The sequence below is a fragment of the Stomoxys calcitrans genome, chromosome 2 (genome assembly GCF_963082655.1).
Source record: "Stomoxys calcitrans chromosome 2, idStoCalc2.1, whole genome shotgun sequence".
NCBI lineage: Eukaryota > Metazoa > Arthropoda > Insecta > Diptera > Muscidae > Stomoxys > Stomoxys calcitrans.
The window spans coordinates 168,862,945-168,883,368 of record NC_081553.1 but is presented as its reverse complement, the minus strand read 5'-3'; the positions used below and the strand labels follow the sequence as shown (position 1 = coordinate 168,883,368).

The following is a 20,424-nucleotide window of genomic DNA, read 5'->3' as shown; positions in this document are numbered from 1 at the left end:
AAAATTTCAGCCAAATCGGATAAGAATTGCGTCCTTAAGAGGATCATGATCGGTTTTTCAAGCAGCTATGTGTATTAAACCATACACTCATAGCTACACTAAACAAATGTTTACCCAAAATGTAAGATTTTTCCGTAAGATTTTAGCAATAAAAACGAAAACCAAACCAAAACTTTAAAATAAAGATGCTATCTTTAAATTAAATTTCTTATTTACTAACGGACATGACCATCCGTTTCAAATTTTGATAGCTGATTGATTATTATTTTACTTTATAGATAATTTTTTTGAAAAATTCTTTTCTTAAACTTAGCATCTTAACCAATAAAAAATCCTCCCATCCTTTTCTAAGACTATTTTGCGCCTTTAACTGCGGTTTACTGTTGAATTGTTCCAAGATCAATTTCCCAACTTTCAAACATATTTCGACCTTTATTTTAGATTTTTGTCTTGAATAACAAGACGCAAAGTATAGGATTTATTAAATTACAATTTAGAAAAAAAATCCTTAATAAGAAGGAAAATATTTTTCACCAAACGTTGAAAAATTTATCATCTTCAAAATAAGTTTGCTTGTTTTAATCTTTGCAATTAGGACAAAAATGTTTTCAGTGTAGTATTTGTGCAAAATTTCAAGTGCCTAGCTTTACTCCTTCGAAAGTTAGCGTGCTTTCAAGACGGATGGACATGCCCAAATCGACTTGGAATGTTAAGACGGAATGGTGAAATTAGTATACCCCCACCTATATTGGAGGGTATAAGAAAACTTCCGTGAAATAGAGAGGTCAAATTGAAAAATCCGTCTCTAGGGGTATATATTGAAAAGTGAACTATTTAGTTATATGCACTATTACGCATCCTTTTAAATATATTCGCAATCTTTGTTTTCATATCACGAACTTGGCACTTAAGAAAGAGGAGCTTATAGAACCTGTCATTATACCCACCGCCGAAGGATGGAGTTATTTATATTAATTTTGTCATTCCATTTGCAAGACATCGAAATATCCATTTCCGACCCTATAAAGTATATATATTCTTGATCAGCGTAAAAATCGAAGACGATCTATCCATGTCCGTTCGCTACAGTCTTTAAAAACAGAGAAACTTTGCACAAATTGTTTTTTTTTGTCCATAAGCTGGTTAAGTTCGAAGATGGGCTATATCGGACTATATCTTAATATAGCTCCCATATAAACCGATCCGCCGATTTAGGGTTAAAGGCCCATAAAAGCCACATTTATTATCCGATTTTGCTGAAATTTGGGCCATTCGACATCTTTCTTCAATTTGGCCCAGATATTGAGCTGAAACTTTGAACAGATTGTTTTTTTTGTCCATAAGCTGGTTAAGTTCGAAGATGGGCTATATCGGACTATATCTTAATATAGCTCCTATATAAACCGATCCGCCGATTTAGGGTTAAAGGCCCATAAAAGCCACATTTACTATCAGATTTTGCTGAAATTTGGGACAGTGAGTTAGGTCCTTCGACATCTTTCTGCAATTTCGTCCAGATTGGTCCAGATTTGGATATAGCTGCCATATTTTTCTGCCTTTTGGCCTAGATCGATCAAGATTTGGATATAGCTGCCATATAGACCAATCTCTCGATTTAAGGTTTTGGGCCCATAAAAAGCGCATTTATCGTCCGATGTCGCCGAAATTTGGGACAGTGCGTTGTGTTAGGCCCTTCGATATTCTTATTCAACTTGGCTCAGATCGGTCCAAATTTGAATATAGCTGCCATATAAACCGATCTCTCGATTTAAGGGTTTGAGCTCATAAAAGGCCATTTATTGTCGGATGTCTCAGAAATTTGGAACAGTGAGTTGCGTTAGGCTCTTCGACATTTTTCTGAAACTTGGCCCAGAACATTTATTATCACATTTCGCTGAAATTTGGGACAGTGAGTTGTGTTAGGCCAGTCGACATCTTTCTGCAATTTCGTCCAGATCGGTCCAGATTTGAATATAGCTGCCATATAGACCGACCTCTCAATTTAAGGTCTTGCGCCCAAAAAAGGCGCATTTATTGTCCGATGTCGCCAAAATTTTGAACAGTGAGTTGTGTTAGGCACTTCGTCATCTTTCTTCAATTTTGCCCAGATCGGTACAGATTTGGATACAGCTGCAATATACACCGATATCTCGATTTAAAGTCTTGGCCCGATAAAAGGCGCATTTATAATCCGATTTCACTGAAATTTGAAACAGTGACTTATGTTAGCATTTTCGACATCAGTGTCGAATATGGTTCAGAATGATTTATATTTAGATATAGATACTAAAAAGGCCAATAGTTTGTTATACAAAATTGAACAATGACTTGTACTTATAAGTAATTGTTCCAAATCAGAACATATTTCGATATAGCTGCTATGGGGCATAAGGTATGCATATTCACCGGATTTTGAACAAAGGTGGTTTACATATATACCCGACGTGCTGGGTATCCAAAGCTCGGGCCGGCCGAACTTAACGCCTTTTTACTTGTTTTAAATTTATTCGAATCAAAAAGAAAATTCGCATTCGATTAGCTCAATATGCTCAAGAGCAAATGAACGGTTATGCAGGTCTGATACATTTTATACATTAATGTTTGTACGTTCAAATACATGGAAAAAAATTTTTTTCGATTTATGAAAAAATCTTCGTTTAACAGTTACTCTTGAGTCGTGAGTGTCTCGTGAGTGTTTCGTAAGTCGTGAGTGTCACGTGAATTGTGATTTTCTCGTGAGTAGCAAGTGTTTCGTAAGGTGTAATTTTCATAAGCGAACGTGTGTGAGGGTTAATGAAAAATCACTCCAACACACATCTCTAAACAAAGGACAACAACAAACAATCGTGCTGTTTAAAAAATCTAAAGTCGTAGCCCTTCATAAGCCTTCTAAACCAACATACAGGATTCACTAATAGAAGGTTAGGTCACTTGCGAAAACATAAAGTGAATAGGCGCCATAAACATCATAAAGGATGTCAAATCTGCCGATTGAAAATGTCATCATATAAGAGAAAACGCAAACAAAGAATGAATGTTTAAAGAAAACAAGTTGTCATCCTCAGCGCCAAGTACTGCCATACCTTGGCTTAACCTTATTCAGTGAGTCCTGACCAACATAAAATCCAACCAGTTACAGACCAATAAGCCTTTTATGTAACCTTAGAAAACTATATGAAAAGTGTATACAATGAAGAATTGATGAACATTCTTTCTAATAAAAGATGTAAGAGATCTACAGGAATTATATTATTAGACATCGAAAGGCATTCGATTCAGTGTGGCACTACGGCTTGATGTACAAGCTTAGCAAAAATCACAAGACAAAGCACGACGTTCAATAGTGCCATGATTTAAATGAACATAGACATATTAGTAACAAACATGCCGAATTTCATATGCGAGGGAACCCTGCAGAGAAACTGTTGCATGGACAATTCGCAAAATATATAGATTTATACAGTCCGATCTGAACCATAGTTGAGTCGGATGTTGGGAAGCGTAATACTACTCACTGTTTCAAATTTTAGCGAAATCGGTTAAAAAATAAAGCTTTATGGGCTTTAGAACCCTTATCGGCAGATCGGGCGTATATGACAGCTATATCTAAATATAGTCCGATCTGAACCATATTTACGATAGATATCGGGAGGCTTTAAATAACCCACTGTTTCAAATTTCAGCGAAATCGGTTAAGAAATAAATCTTTTATGGCCTTCAGACCCTTTATCGGTATATATGGCAGCTATATCTAAATATAGTCCGATCTGAACCATATTTGGGTCAGATGTCGGGAAGCCTTAAACAACTAACTTTCAGCAAAATCGGATAAAAAATAAAGCATTTATGGGCATTATCGGTCTATATAGCAGCTATATTCAAATATGGTGCATCAAATAGACGTATCTGTGCCGAATTTCAGCTCAATATCTCAATTTTTGAAGGCTGTAGAGTGATTACAACAGACAGACGGACAGACACGCGGACATCTTTAAATCGTCTTAGAATTTTACCACGATCCGAAATATTGGGTTGCCCAAAAAGTAATTGCGGATTTTTCATATAGTCGGCGTTGAAAAATTTTTTCACAGCTTGTGACTCTGTAATTGCATTCTTTCTTCTGTCCGTTTTCAGCTGTTACTTTTAGCTTGCTTTAGAAAAAAAGTGTAAAAAAAGTATATTTGATTAAAGTTCATTCTAAGTTTTATTAAAAATGCATTTACTTTCTTTTAAAAAATCCGCAATTACTTTTTGGGCAGCCCAATACATATACTTTGCAGGGATGGAAATTACACAGCAGATGTTCTATAGTCTCCTCTTCCTCGACGTCTTCACAGCTTCGGCAAAAGTCGTTACTGGCAACTTTCAGCCATGTTTCAGACAGTGACCTGTCATGACGTACCTAATAACCGAGACATCAGTTCTAGCCAGTAGACCTCTTCAGTCTAGAATAGGCCACATAATTTCGGAATGCTCACAGCCCCCCTTTGTGATCATCTATCACTCGCTGCCCTACGAGCCTGATCTTGAAGACTTAGCTTACATGACGCTAGAGGCATACCCACAGATTCCAGTTCTCCTAGAATAGTAAGTCTCGCAAGCTCGTCCGCTTTACAATTCCCTGGGATATCTCTGTGGCCCGGACAGGCACCCAGAACAGGTGAAAACTGAACTGTTCAGCCATCTCGTTGAGAGATTTGCGACAATCGAGGGCGGTTTTTGAATTCAGAAATCCGTTCTCCAGTGATTTAATGGTTCAGACAGCCAGGCGTCTGAGGAGATACGTATACGGAGATATGTCAGTTGACGCTATGACATTATATCTTAATCGTTCCACCACTTCCTTAATTGCGAGGATCTCCACTTGATACACACTGCAGTGGTCGGGTAACCTTCTGTTTTAACCAGTTCTAGTTTTTCCGGCTACACCCCAAAGCCCACCTGATCGTCTAGTTTGGAACCATTCGTATAGAAGTCTATGTAACTTCTATTACCAGGGATATCGTAATTCCAATCTGTTTTATCAGGAAAAGTGGTACAATACTTTTAATCAAAAAGCGGCTACGGCATGGAATATCGGACTTTGTATCAAGGATGACATCTTCCTTAGCCTCACAGCAATTAGTCTTGCCACAATGTCCAAAGCATAAGGTGTAGCATTAAATTCAGTGCATCAGATGGTGTCGTCCTCAGTGCGGCTGTGGCGCACAAACAAGCCATTCTTTGGATTCGCTTGAGTATTGAACAGTAGGTTGACTTTCAAAGCGTCGTCCACCAGACCACAATACCATATAGCATTATAAATTTTACAACTGCAGTATATACCCAGTGCATGACACGAGGTTTATAACCCCAACTTTTGCCAATAGCTCTCTTACACGTGTATAGGGCAAGAGTTGCCTTTCTTGGCCTTTCCAAAAAATTGGATTTAAAGTTCAATTTCCTGTCCAGCAAAACCCCCAGATATTTTGCGCATTCAGTAAATGGAACATTCTCTTCTCCCAAAGAGACTGGTGCCGCTATAGGTAACTTGTATCTCCTGCTGAAAATAACTATTGGGTTGCCCAAAAAGTAATTGCGGATGACTCTGTAATTGGATTCTTTCTTCTGTCAGTTATCAGCTGTTACTTTTAGCTTGCTTTAGAAAAAAAGTGTAAAAAAAGTATATTTGATTAAAGTTCATTCTAAGTTTTATAAAAAATGCATTTACTTTCTTTTAAAAAATCCGCAATTACTTTTTGGGCAACCCAATACTTCTGTCTTGCACGGATATACGCCTAGACCACTTTCGGTAGCCCACTTTACTGAGGCACGCAGAGCTTCCTGAAGTATATCTCTAAGAGTGCTGGAAAACTTTCCCCTAACCGGAATAGCCACATCATCAGCATATGCGACCACTGTTACACCTTTTTCTTCCACAATCAATAATATATTGTTAATGGCTATGTTTCAAAGAAGAGAAGATAGTAAACCTCCTTGAGGTGTTCCTCTGCTGCAGATCCCAGGTCTGCCGTAATGCATCTTTCAGTAAATAAGTTGTTAATAAACTTTCTTACGGTTTTGTTGATGCCTAGAAACCCCAGCTCCTTTATGATCGACGTCGGTTTTACATTATTGAAAGCTCCTTCAATGTCAAGAAATACTACCATTGTATATTCTTTGACAGCGAGAGAACCCTCAATGTGGCCCACTAGGTTGTGAAGGGCTGTTTAAGAGGACAGGCGATCTCCAGGGATCTTTGACCTAAGCAATGTTTCTATCAACCTCTCAAGAGTCTTCAGCATAAAGGATGACAGACTAATAGGATGAAAATTTTTCGCATTCTTGTGGTAGGGGTTTCCTGCTTTCGGAATGAAAATGACCTTCGTGTCCCTCCATCCCACATCCCTCCATGTCCATACGATATGCTGATACAAGCAAAGTATATCTTCCTAAGCCAAGGAGCCAGTCTGTCGGACACAACTTGTAATTCAACCGGTGAAACATCATCAGGGCCTGGCGACTAAAAGGGGTTGAAACTTTTTATCACCCAAAGGATTTTCGGCTCAGGCACAATTTCCCCAATAACCTCCGAAGAATGCATTCCAGTGACAACCTCTTCTAGAGCCACGTTGTTCGTTGGAGAGTTTCTCGGGAATTGTGTGTCAACGAGTAGTTCTAGTATTTCCTCACTAGACATTGTCCATCCATTCTCTGACTTCTGTAATAGGTTTCGAGGATAGGATCTTCCTTAGCCTAGAGGCCTCATATGTATCCTCCACTGACCTGCAGAATTCAACCCAGGAATTGTTCTGAGTCTCTCTCAGCTCTCCCTTGTATTTTCTTAGCTCTGCCTTATAGACGTCGCACAGTGGGCCAAATGGCAAAAAAATTGGAAATAAGTCTACAACTTTTTATCTGTTGATTTTAGCCATACAAAATGTTCTAGACATTTGTAGAGGAGGACTTTCAGAGGCTTTCAGAAAAGTGCTGTTGTTGGTCCATATCTTTAATACAGGGTGAGCTACAGGGTGTGAAAGTTGACCACTTTTGACTTCTCCAAGCTTCTGGGGGCCATAACTTTTGATCTACTCAACCGATTTACATGATTTAGGACTCTAGAGAAAGAGCTTGACAAGATCTAAAAAACTTATGCATAAAGTACCATGCCATCGTGTACTGTTAAGGAGTTATGAATTGTTTAATTTTAAAATATGAAAATTTGGCCTTGGTTTTTTTCAGTGTTTTTTAAATAACTCCGTCAATTTTAAAGCTATAAACTTCATACTTCACACAAATTATGCCAGCATATGTGTGCATAAAATACAAAAGGAATCACGTGAATATCTTTGGCGGTTTAAAAATGGCATCGTTTTCAATATGAAAAATATTTTTTTTGTCAAAAAATTGCAAAATTTTTCAAAAAAGATACTCCCATTTCCTTTAAGTTTTCGCAAACTTTGGCCATCAAAGCATTATCATTTCTTTCCATTTTCACAAAGTCGAGGTATTAAGAAAAGTTTTAAGTGCTAATTTGGCTAATTTCGATATCAAACAACACCGTTATCTTAAGACCAAAATGGCCAATTTTTTTACTAAACTTCAAAAGTTTCTCACTGGAAAAAAAGTTCCACGGGGAATTTTTCGCTTTTTTTGAACTTAAATGAAAGCTTAAAATGTTCCCAACATTTTAAGGTATGTCTCGCCATATCCTAGCCATAAATGAGATCGTAGCGATCAAAATACTGAAAAAAGTCAATTTTCAAGTAGTGCTATATTCATTGCTAAAAAACAAGTATTACGTCACATTTTATTGCAAAGATGTTAAATAAACTTTTATTTGGTAACACTTCTTCTACAAAACACAAAAAGAATCATGGAAATATCTCTATTCTATTCCATTTTATGGAACCGGCAATAAAAAAGTCAATTTTTCAAAAAAGTCGAATTTCCCAAATTTTGTTTTTGTTGTCCTAATTGCACATGACACACTATAGCCATATTTACGCAACATACCTTATCGTAAAGGAAATTTTCATACCTTTCCAACGATGTATAAAACATTTCTCAACTCGGATTCTATCTACTCTAAAATTCATTTACACTTCATTAAACTCTATATAAAAATGTCTATTTGTGAAATGGAACCTTATATGGGGCCTACACTAAAACATTGATAGATTTGCCCAGGGTTTACAATACAAATGTGTTAGAATAAAAAAAGGTCTCCTGCCAAAGTTTAAAAAAATTGGAATAAAAATATGTGTTTTAGAGCGAAAACACTTCGCATCGGCGTGCGTTTATATGTATATTAGCTACTCCCAAAATAAAAAAGCATTTTAGTTTTGTATTATTTGATTTTATTCTCTACCAAATAATCTAAGGTATCAAAATTTAAAAGCTCTTTAATTTGAATGGCATCGGGATCGTCCTTATCTATATCGTCACATATTTTTGGTAGCCATTTAGTTCTGATGCTGTATAGTACCGGATCAGACGATAACAATAAATATTGAAGTAAATCATAATTTTGGTTAAATTTGGTGCTCTTTCGGGTATTGAAAAGCCGGAACTGTTTAACATCTCTATTACGGGATTCCTGAGCTTCTTCTGTAAGTTCTCCTAACGGAAGTATGTTGTATTCCACAATTTCCTTGCCATGATGTAAGACTTTATGTACTGTCGGTGTTAAAGCTTTCCACGAATATAAATCAGATAAAATGTTTTTTGTGTCATTACTATAAGCTTCAAATTTGGTTGAATTTATCATCTTTTTGCTATTGATTACAGCCAAAATCACTTTGAATCGTCTTAGCAAGTGTTCATCAAGACCGGTTATTTTAGATGTCGATACGGGGTCCTCAAAAAACCGCCTTGCCGAGTTGCCATCATTTGTGCTTCCGTATCCGTAAAGAGGTTTATCTATTATAAGTCCCTTTTGTTTAAACTCCAACTGGATTCGATTCTTCTCTTCCTGCCTCATTTTGTGAAGATCTTGGTTGTTTCTAGCAGAGACATCGCGGTTTCCAGGGCTAGTCCGATATTTAAGGTCATACGATAAATGCAAACAATACTCCATGAATCGAATTCTACAGTGCAGGGGCGAAATACCGAAATTGAGCGCATTTTCGTTTACTAAATTTTCATCAGACTTGTCCTCGAATTGCCCATTCTTCTTGCCACAAATATTGCATCTCCAATTGGACATAACGCCAGTTAATGCGTTTGCCACCTTTCCATCGATCATAGTGAGTTGTAGTTGAAACGAAACTTTTATATTTCTTCCCAATTGGTTTATAACAATCATGGGTAATGCAGCAATTTCTTCCTTTATTTCGTTCACCAAAGATCGTGTTTTGTTCCGGTCTTCCTTTGTATACTCAAACCGAATTGGGCGACATAAATATTTTGACCCAGGTGTTCTATTTATCCATATATCTTGAAATGCATTTTCTTTCGATGATGAAGATTGGTCCTTGTACAATCTCATTCTCAATGGTACTAATGATGCCATGAAAATTGATGCGAAGTTGGTATCTATTTCTGTTTGTTGCTTATATTCGGAAAATCCAGATGATCCATCACAACCCCATTTGCTGATCAAAACCACTTCGGAATTATTACATGTGTTCAACTGTTCTTCAGTAAAATTAGAAATAATTCTAACAGCTGTATTTTCAACAAGATCAGCAAGTTTCACTCTTGCTTTTAATTCGTCCACGTATATATTTGATGGCACCATTTTCGTCCTGGTGTTGTACAATTTATGTTTTGAGGGTAAACAACCCCATCCTTTTTCACGAAGAGCCTTCCTCATTGTTGAGTATTTGTTTCTTGAGAGGCCTAGGTTCAAAATCAGGGCCAGTGCATCTTCCTCCGTGAATTCTGTAGTCGATTTTGGAGTTGGAATACTTTCTACCATTCTCTTTACCCTTTTCGGAGATGCTAATGGTAAAACATCGACAATTCGTCCAACATTTTTTGGTTGTGTTTTTAACAATGCTGTTTTGAACGTATCTTTTATTAAATTTGGCGGATGTGCCGCCAATAGTTCCTCTTGTTTTTTCTTTTTGGTTTTCTCCGTAACTTCGTCGTATGCTTTGCTAGGCCGGCCGGGAATCAGCGGTTTAATTTCAATAAGTAGATCCGATTTCAGCCACTTCTCATACATTTTGAAAAACTTGATTTTTGCGAATGAACATTCTGGCAACCTTCTCTCAAATGATTTGTAGAATTTTTCAAGTTTGTCTAAAGCGTCTTTATTTAGCCTTATTCCATATATGTGGTCCAAAGTGTAAACAAGTTCCTTAAATGACTCCGTGTATGATTTGGAATCATTTTTGATGTCCCATACAATTTTCGAAAGAGTGGAATACTTCAGTATGACTTCCATAACTTATAAATGTCCTTTACGCCTCTACAAAATATAATGAAGAAAATTTGGATTTTGTTCAAATATTTATGCAATATATTCACAATTAATGACCCATTTCAGGTATCAGACGCAATCGTAAAAAGGGGTCCAAAGTGCCTCTTTTTACTTACTCTTCTATAATTATTTACCTGGACTCGAATTTGGTAAAAAAAAATGACAATGAATTTTTTATGGGTAGGTTTTTTCACATTCATTGATACGGTGGATTTCCTGGGAATTCGACATAGCGAAACAGGTAACATTTGTCTGCATCAAATCTTAACACAAATATATATATATATGCAGGTATATTTCTAGGTTACTTTTTATTCAAAAATCATCAGCTTACATTAAAAATAGATGTAGGTACTATACAAACGCACGCCGATGCGAAGTGTTTTCGCTCTAAAACACATATTTTTATTCCAATTTTTTTAAACTTTGGCAGGAGACCTTTTTTTATTCTAACACATTTGTATTGTAAACCCTGGGCAAATCTATCAATGTTTTAGTGTAGGCCCCATATAAGGTTCCATTTCACAAATAGACATTTTTATATAGAGTTTAATGAAGTGTAAATGAATTTTAGAGTAGATAGAATCCGAGTTGAGAAATGTTTTATACATCGTTGGAAAGGTATGAAAATTTCCTTTACGATAAGGTATGTTGCGTAAATATGGCTATAGTGTGTCATGTGCAATTAGGACAACAAAAACAAAATTTGGGAAATTCGACTTTTTTGAAAAATTGACTTTTTTATTGCCGGTTCCATAAAATGGAATAGAATAGAGATATTTCCATGATTCTTTTTGTGTTTTGTAGAAGAAGTGTTACCAAATAAAAGTTTATTTAACATCTTTGCAATAAAATGTGACGTAATACTTGTTTTTTAGCAATGAATATAGCACTACTTGAAAATTGACTTTTTTCAGTATTTTGATCGCTACGATCTCATTTATGGCTAGGATATGGCGAGACATACCTTAAAATGTTGGGAACATTTTAAGCTTTCATTTAAGTTCAAAAAAAGCGAAAAAATCCCCGTGGAACTTTTTTTCCAGTGAGAAACTTTTGAAGTTTAGTAAAAAAATTGGCCATTTTGGTCTTAAGATAACGGTGTTGTTTGATATCGAAATTAGCCAAATTAGCACTTAAAACTTTTCTTAATACCTCGACTTTGTGAAAATGGAAAGAAATGATAATGCTTTGACGGCCAAAGTTTGCGAAAACTTAAAGGAAATGGGAGTATCTTTTTTGAAAAATTTTGCAATTTTTTGACAAAAAAAATATTTTTCATATTGAAAACGATGCCATTTTTAAACCGCCAAAGATATTCACGTGATTCCTTTTGTATTTTATGCACACATATGCTGGCATAATTTGTGTGAAGTATGAAGTTTATAGCTTTAAAATTGACGGAGTTATTTAAAAAACACTGAAAAAAACCAAGGCCAAATTTTCATATTTTAAAATTAAACAATTCATAACTCCTTAACAGTACACGATGGCATGGTACTTTATGCATAAGTTTTTTAGATCTTGTCAAGCTCTTTCTCTAGAGTCCTAAATCATGTAAATCGGTTGAGTAGATCAAAAGTTATGGCCCCCAGAAGCTTGGAGAAGTCAAAAGTGGTCAACTTTGACACCCTGTAGCTCACCCTGTATTAAAGATATGGACCAACAACAGCACTTTTCTGAAAGCCTATGTCCTCCTCTACAAATGTCTAGAACATTTTGTATGGCTAAAATCAACAGATAAAAAGTTGTAGACTTATTTCCAATTTTTTTGCCATTTGGCCCACTGTGCGTCGCAACCTTGTGGCTTTCGCTCTGCTGAAAAATTTTCTGCAGTCCTTCCCTGGACCAACCAGTTCCAGAGTCCACCATGGTGGTCGCTGTTTCGGCCTTGGCTTGTTACTAGGATATGCTGACACAAGCGAGTCATTCAGGGCCTTCACTTCTTCTTCTGGTCTAGTGCAGAATGTGTTCCGAAATTTATCCCAATCCGCCTTTCTTCTTTTTAGCCGAGGGACCACATCTTCAGTATTTTCTTCAAGGCTGAAACTAATATAACGGTTATCAGAGAAGCTCTTGTCATCCAACATATCCCAGTCCAATATCCTTCCGCTTAGATATTCTGATAAAAAGTTAACAGCTAGTACATCCTGTACCTAGTATCCTGGTAATAAAGGTCGGTTTATTCCAAATCGCGAAATTGCAACTTATAATATATTCGATAAGCAGCTCACCCCTTTCGTTTATATGCGAACTTCTCCATATCTGGTGATGTGCATTAGCATGACTTCCTAGAATGAGACTCTTTTTCCCTGCAGAAACGGCTTCAACCAGCAACTTAAGGCTTGAAGGCGTCATCTCTCAATCGTGTGCCATATCTAAAGGAAAGCCAGCCATTAATGAGACTTATTACTTCAAGGCTGGCTACTACTGAATCTTCAGTGCTTAGCGACGGAAGAAAAAAAAAAACATTTAAACTACTCTTAGCAAGAATATAGGCTCTGTATATGCCATTCCCCGTACCTTTGAGTAGTTTAAATCAGGAATTCTTAGTCCACGAACCATTTCTACACACACCCTTGGTTTCTGGGTAAGAACCACATCAAATCCTCCTTCCATCAGTACGGCCTTTAGTGCCACGACCTTACAATGGTGGAGATTTATCTGCAGAAACCAGACCATAGTCAGGATTCAGAATTTTCACCACTGTTGCGTTAGCCTCGTCTTCTGAGTCCGCCAGGAGTTCATCCTCACAAGATTCGTTCAATCTTGTCACTGTGAGTTTCCTTAGGTATCCAGTGCAGTTAAGATAGCAGTGGAACCACTCTTCCTCAGGACACCGGACACTTGCGGTGCCGTCGATTGCTCCTTAGATGCTTCACAAGCTGCTGCTGCCAAAGGACCTTTTGAGTTCTCTCTATCCCCCCTGTGCACACCTTGAGCCCAATTCAACCAAATGACCCACCCACACAGGGCTTATCTGTTCCCGTTTCGACGCCTTCCTATCCTGTTCCGATCGAGGTAGGGGGACTTCCAGTCTCCTGCACTCCTCCAGACTTTAGAGATGGTCGATAGTTCCTCACACAAGTGTTCAGCAACAACTGCAAAATCATCTTCCGATTCCCCAACCCCACCGCTTCTATAGACCTTCAGCTTCAACTTGTTAAATCCGTAGGACACAACTCAATTAGACTCATTGTTTCAGAATCTAGGAATGTAGCCTTTTGGTGTAAGCCGTTCAGCGAATCTCCGAGTTCAACTAAAGGAGGATTATCGGTGAGAGTCTTAGGATCATTCGCACCAAGCCTCTCAAAATCTCTATCTATATACAATTCATCTATGGCAATATACAGACAGTGCTTGCCACGTGGTTCAAATCTTATATATAAAAACCATTTTGTGTTTGTTTGTAGGTTTGTTTGTTTGTTTGTATGTTTGTGTGTTCCTTATGGACTCAGAAACGGCTGAACCGATTTTCTTGAAATTTTCACAGATGGTGCATAATGAAGGTGGGGCGGACCCTCCCCCTTACCCTAATTTTCAGAACGCCAGATCTCAGAGATGGGTGGTGCGATTTAAGCGAAATTTTGTGTGCTCTCATATAGTACCCTAAAAATAATATTTTGGTATCCAAATTTCGGATGGGGTAGCCGCCCCACCCTAAAACCTACCAAACATATATTTACACCAATCACGACAATATAGGACTCAAATGAAAGGTATTTAGGATAAGAAAACGTATTTTATATCCAATTGTCGGACCAAGTGTTAGAGGGACCAACCCAACCCCCAAAACACCCTTAAATCGGACATATTTACCGACCATGGCAATATGGGACTCAAATAAAAGGTTTGTGGGAGTACAATACGAATCTGATATCCAAATGTTGGACCACGTTCCTGAGGGTCCATCCCTTCTCCAAAACACCCCCCAAACAGGACTTATTTACTGACCATGGGAATATGGGGTTTAAATAAAAAGTATTTGAGTGCAGAATTAGAATCTGATATCCAAATATGAGACCAAGTGATTGGGGGGCCGCCTCACCCCAAATACCTCCCCCAATGGGGACACATTTACGACCATAGCCACATGGGGCTCCAATGAAAGGTATTTGGGAGTAAAGCAAAAATCTGATATCAATTTTTGGGAAAAGTGTCTATGGGGCCACACCACCCCCACAACACCACCCAACCCCCAAAACACCCCTAAATCGGACATATACCGATCATGGCAATATTGGACTCAAATGGAAGGTATTTGCGAGTAGAATACGAATCTAATATCCAAATGTGGGAACACGTTTCTGAGGGGTGGATCCCTTCCCCAAAACACCCCCCAAACTGGACTTATTTTCTGACCATGGGAATATGGGTCTTAAATAAAAGGTATTTGATTGTAGAATTAGAATCTGATATCCAAATATGGGACCAAGTGTTTGGGGCAGCCTCTCCCCAAAAACCTCCCCCAAAGGGGACAAATTTACGACCATAGCCATATGGGGCTCAAATGAAAGGTCTTTGGAAGTAAAGCACGAATCTGATATCAATATTTGGGAAAAGTGTCTATGGGGCCACAACACCACCCAAATAGGAAGTATTTGCTGACTTTTGCAATAAGGAGTTTAAATGAGATCAGAAAACGAATTTGATATCCAATTTTGAGGACAATGGCAATATGAGGTTCAAATAAATGATATATAGATATATGAGAATAGGGCACGTTGCTGATATATTTTCCGGGCTTAGTGTTTGGGGGACCACCCCAATCCCCAAAACACCCCTAAATCGGGCATATTTACCGACCATGACAATGTGGGCCTAAATGAAAAGTATTGGGGGCTAGAGTAAGAATTGATACCAATTTACGGAACCAATTTTCTGGGGGTCTACCCCTTTCCCAAAATACCCCACACACAGCAATTTTTTAGTGACCATCGCAATATGGGGCTCAAAAAAAGGTATTTGGGAGTAGAATACGAATTTGATATCCAAATGTAGGACCATGTATTTAGGGCATCACACCTTCCCTTCGGGCTGAAATAAAGTATTTTAAGAATGGAGTTTTGGCAAGAGTTGATTTTTTAGACTAAATTCAAAATTTTGGATTTGAAGTTCATGTTCAGTCAAAACACCATCACCGATCGCATGTATTTCGCGTTTTCAGTAATCTTCGCTCCTTCTTAGAAGACAGTTTTCGACATTCAGGCTCAGAAATTGTTGAAGAATTGCTAGTAACTTTTTTACCATCAATGGTCATGTACAATTCTATCGAGAATTATTGTAGGCAATTTGGAGCATTTTTTATTTATTCTGGAAAACAAATGCCAGACGAACCTTGCCTCAAAATTTCAAGCGGATACAATTACAAATAACAGAGTTGTAGCTATTACAAAAAATTCCTATGTCAAGTTTTTTCCTTCACCTGTAAAGTAAAACACAGGGGACACTTCTCTCATATCAATGAGTGCAGTCCGATTAAAGTTTAAGCTCAATGAAAAGTGGCCTCCTGTTTTATGTCAAGTCGAAACGGTGTGACGCATGTGACACTACTTAGTAGACAAGTTTTAACATGCCGGATACCTCACAAATTTAGTAAGCTTCAACTTCATTAGTAAGGGGATAACCACCGCTGAAAATTTTTCTGATGTTTACGCCGAGATTTGAACCCAGACGTTCCGCGTCATAGGCGGACATATCAACTTCTGCGCCACTGTGGCCTCCGACATACTAATATTAAGCCATCGATATAAAGGGTGATTTTGTAGCTATTATCTTTTTGACAACACTGCTTTAAATAGCTCATACACATTTCGTGTTATGTTTCACTGTCAAACATCTTTAGTTTGGTCTACAATTTAACCATGAATCGTCTTACAAACGAACAACGCTTGCAAATTATTGTATTTAATTAATGATCTGCTAAAAAGTTCATCGCGCGCTTCTTCCATTTTACGACGAAGCTCATTTATGGCCCAATGGGTACGTAAATAGGCAGAATTGTCGATTTTGGATTGAAGATCAGCCAGAAGCATTGCAAGAGCTACCAATGCATCAAGAAAAAGCCACACTTTGGTGCGGCTTATGAGCTTGTGGCATCATTGGACCGTACTTCTTCAACAATGATGCGAATCATAACGTAACTGAGAAGGTGAGCGCTACCGTGCGATGATATCCAACTTTTTTTTACCCAAAATGCAAGAGCTTGACTTGCATAACATGTGGGTTGAACAAGACGGTACCACATGCCCCACACCACTCCTAACAATGGACTTATTTACAGACGAATTCGAATTCGACGAACGTTTTAGTTCATGTTCGGGACCGTTTAATTGGCCGCCTAGATCTTGCGATTTAACACCTTTAGACTATTTTTTGTGGGGCTATGTTAGGGCTCATGTCTATACAGACAAGCCCGCTTCAATTGACGTATTGGAAGGCAACATTGAAGCATTTATTCGTAAGATACCGGGCGAAATGTTGTTAAGGGTACGCCGAAATTGGACTTTGTGGATAGACCATTTGAGCCGCAGGCACGGTCACCATTCGCATTAAATCTACAAACATTAAATCGTACTATCTATTCAAATAAAGATTTCATAAATTTTTCTGAATTTTATGTATTTTTATTTTTTTGAAAAACTTTCCTATAACTCTTAAAAAATCTAATTTTAACTCTTTAAATTGTTTTACTCCAGGTTATGCAGAGGTCTGCGCAAGGGGCCTTGTTAATCCCGTTTATAAGTCATGTGCAGACCTTCAATTTGTATACGCTCCACCATTGGATGGGGGGTATACTAATTCTGTTTGTAACTCCTCGAAATATTCGTCTAAACCCCCATAAAGTATATATATTCTTGATCGTCATGACATTTTAAGTCGATCTAGCCAAGTCCGCCCGTCTGTCCGTCCGTCCGTCTGTCTGTCAAAAGCACGCTAACTTTCGAAGGAGCAAAGCTGGCCGCTTGAAATTTTGCTCAAATACTTCTTATTAGTGTAGGTCGATTGGGATTGTAAATGGGCTTTATCGGTACAAGTTTTGATATAGCTGCCATATTAACCGATCTGGGATCTTGACTTCTTGAACCACTAGAGGGTACAATTCTTATCCGATATGGCTGAAATTTTGCATGAGGTGTTTTATTATGATTTTCAACAACTGTGCTGAATATGGTTCAAATCAGGAAATTGAACTTCAAATCCAACATTTTGGAAAGGGCAAGAAATAGTTAATAGGAACCGGAGGGCTTGTTTATGCATCACAGCCGCACTGAGGACGACACCATCTGATGCACTGAATTAAATGCCTCTGGACATTGTGGCAAATTGCAGCGACCACTGCCGTGAGGTTAAGGGAGCTTTCTCATTGGTCATGTGGAGGCTACGAACACTGTGTTATACTTAATACAATATCCGATGTTCTAGGCAGTGTGGATTACACCCTACCTGAGCCGTTTTTTGATAAAATATTCCAGGTAACAGAGGTTACATAAACTTCTATACGGATGGTTCCAAACTAAACGACCAGGTGGGCTTTGGGGTGTACTCCAAAGATCTATAACTGGTCATATCGAAAAGATTACCAGACCACTGCAGTATGTATCAAGCAGAGATCCTTGCAATTAAGGATGTGGTGGAATAGCTAAGATATAATATCATTACGACGATTGGCATAAATATCTTCTCAGACAACCAGGCAGTCATTAAATTCTTGGAGAACGTATTTCTGAACACAAAAACCGCCCTCGACTGTCGCAGATCTCTCAACGAGATGGCTGAACAGTTCAAAATTCACCTGTTCTGGGTGCTGGGCCACAGGGATATCCCAGGGAATTGCAAAGCGCATGAGCTTGGGAGACTAGGAACTACCCTACACATTCCAGGGACACTGGAATCTGTGGGTATGCCTCAAGCGACATGTAAACTAAATTTTCAGGACCAGGCCCGAAGGACAACGAATAATAGATGGTCACAAAGAGGGGGCTGGGAGCATTCCAAAACTATGTGGCCTTATCTAGACTTGAAGAGGTCTACTGCTTTGCTGTCATTGGTTAGAACAGACGTCTTAGTCATTGTGTCCGTCATGACAATTCACTGTCTAATCGAAAAACATGCTGACAGACTGAAGGTTGCCAGCAACGACTTTTGCAGAAGCTGTAGGGGCATCGAAGAAGAAGAGACTATAGAACACCTGTCTGATTTAGCAGATGTGAACTTTCGCAAGTTGTTGGGCTTTTTAAAGCGAAGTGGATGGTTCAACGGTAGGAACTAGAAGGCATCTTCCTTCTTCTGTTCCTGTGGTATGACAATGGACGAAAACATCTAAGTGAGTCTGATGGTAGACTGCCACCTAACCTAACATATGGTTCAAATCGGTTCATAACCTTATATAGCTGTCATATAAACCTATCATGGGTCTTGACTTCTTGAGGGAGCATTTCCTATCCGATTTGGCTGAAATTTTGCACGACGTGTTAGGTTATCACATCCAATAAATGTGATAAGTATGCTTTAAATCGGGCCATAACCTGCTATAGCTGCCATATAAACCGACTTTGAATCTTGACTTCTTGAGCCACTAGAGGGCGTAATTCTTATCCGATTTGGCTGAAATTTAGCATGAGGTATTTTGTTATGACTTCTAACAACTATGTCAAATAGGGTTAAAACGAAAGATAACCTGATATAGCTTTCATATAAACTGATCTGGGATCTTGACTTCTGGAGCCTCCAGAGGGCGTAATTATTACCCGATTTGGCTGAAATTTTGTACAACGGCTTCTCCAATGACCACTAACATACGTGCCATATATAGTCCGAATCGGTCTATAGCCTGATACAGCTCCCATATAAACCGATCTCTCTATTTTACTTCTTGAGCCCTTAAAGGGCCCAATTCTTACTCGAATAGGCTGAAATTTTACATAATGACTTCTACCATGGTCCATGGTCAATTATGGTCCTAGTCGGACCATAACTTGATATAGCCAAATATTAACTAAATTCTTTTCTTTTTCAAGATTCAGCCCGGCCGAACTTAGCACATTTTTACTTGTTTTATTTGCAGACCTTCACACTGCACTTCGTGAGTTTTCGTGTAATGATTTGTTTGTTACCCTATAAAACCAATTACTTACCACGAGCACTTAAACTACTGCGACGGCCCAAAACAATGCGTACCGTCTCCAGAACACACATCAGTAACAATAATATCATCTCACGCACTGCGGCATTTCCCGGATACGTCAGCAGGATGAACTTTAAAATACTGACGCACACCTTAAAGGCAGCGTACAAACCAAAATAAAAGGAGTTTAGATACATGAGTATCTCATACATAAGGCTGGCTTCCATGTTTCTTTAGTTTAAGGGCTGGGTGTGCTGTCACCGATATAGTTGAGACTTTATTTTCAAGGTTATGTGTAACAACAACACCAATGAATGTTGACAAATTTAGGAAGTCTATCACTTGTGCGTGCTACAACAGAAGAATTGGGTGGCGAGTGAATGTTTTTTTTTTTTTAAATGACAGTTGGGCTTGTGAGGTCGGTTGCGATTAAAGGTCCATTGGTGATACTTAAATATAGTTTCTTATTGTTGTTTATCGCGCTATTTGTATATGTGTGCGGTGTGTGCGTCGTTTTTTTGATGACAAAATTACAGCGTTAATGACGGCATCCTTAGGGACCTTCTTAGGGGGCTCCGTGTTAAGAACGAACTGTTGAGTACTGGCGATGATGATGATGATGATGGCCCAATAGCCGTCATAGATAACAAGTGGACGGGAGTGTGACAACGACCTTATTGTTTTGTGGTGGTTGTTGTGTATGTGGTGTTGACGGTGATGGTAAAACAACAATGACGGCCTTTAGTTGCTGCAATTTGTTAATAGGTTTTTGTTGTGGTTAGACGGTTTCCTTTTATTCTTAGGATGTTATCCTTAAAATCTATTATAGCGATTAGGTCTGGTTTTTTATTTGTTATTGTTCCTTAATTTTAATATCAGTAGAGGCAGA

General features: G+C 38.2%; 2 protein-coding genes across 6 annotated transcripts in view; one reads left to right on the top strand and one right to left on the bottom strand.

Annotated features, from left to right (window-relative positions):
* LOC106081488 (cyclin-dependent kinases regulatory subunit) overlaps positions 1-20,424 on the top strand; it is a 38,957-nt gene that overhangs the window by 2,534 nt on the left and 15,999 nt on the right. The gene's annotated exons all lie outside the window — the stretch shown is intronic.
* LOC106081482 (transmembrane protein 216) overlaps positions 1-20,424 on the bottom strand; it is a 52,699-nt gene that overhangs the window by 30,788 nt on the left and 1,487 nt on the right. For all 4 annotated transcript variants that reach the window (XM_013243471.2, XM_059362617.1, XM_059362618.1 and 1 more), the window contains one exon: positions 19,546-20,283. In XM_013243471.2, coding sequence (XP_013098925.1) covers positions 19,546-19,762 — 217 coding nt within the window. In that variant the 5' untranslated portion in view covers positions 19,763-20,283. The remainder of the gene's footprint in view (positions 1-19,545; positions 20,284-20,424) is intronic.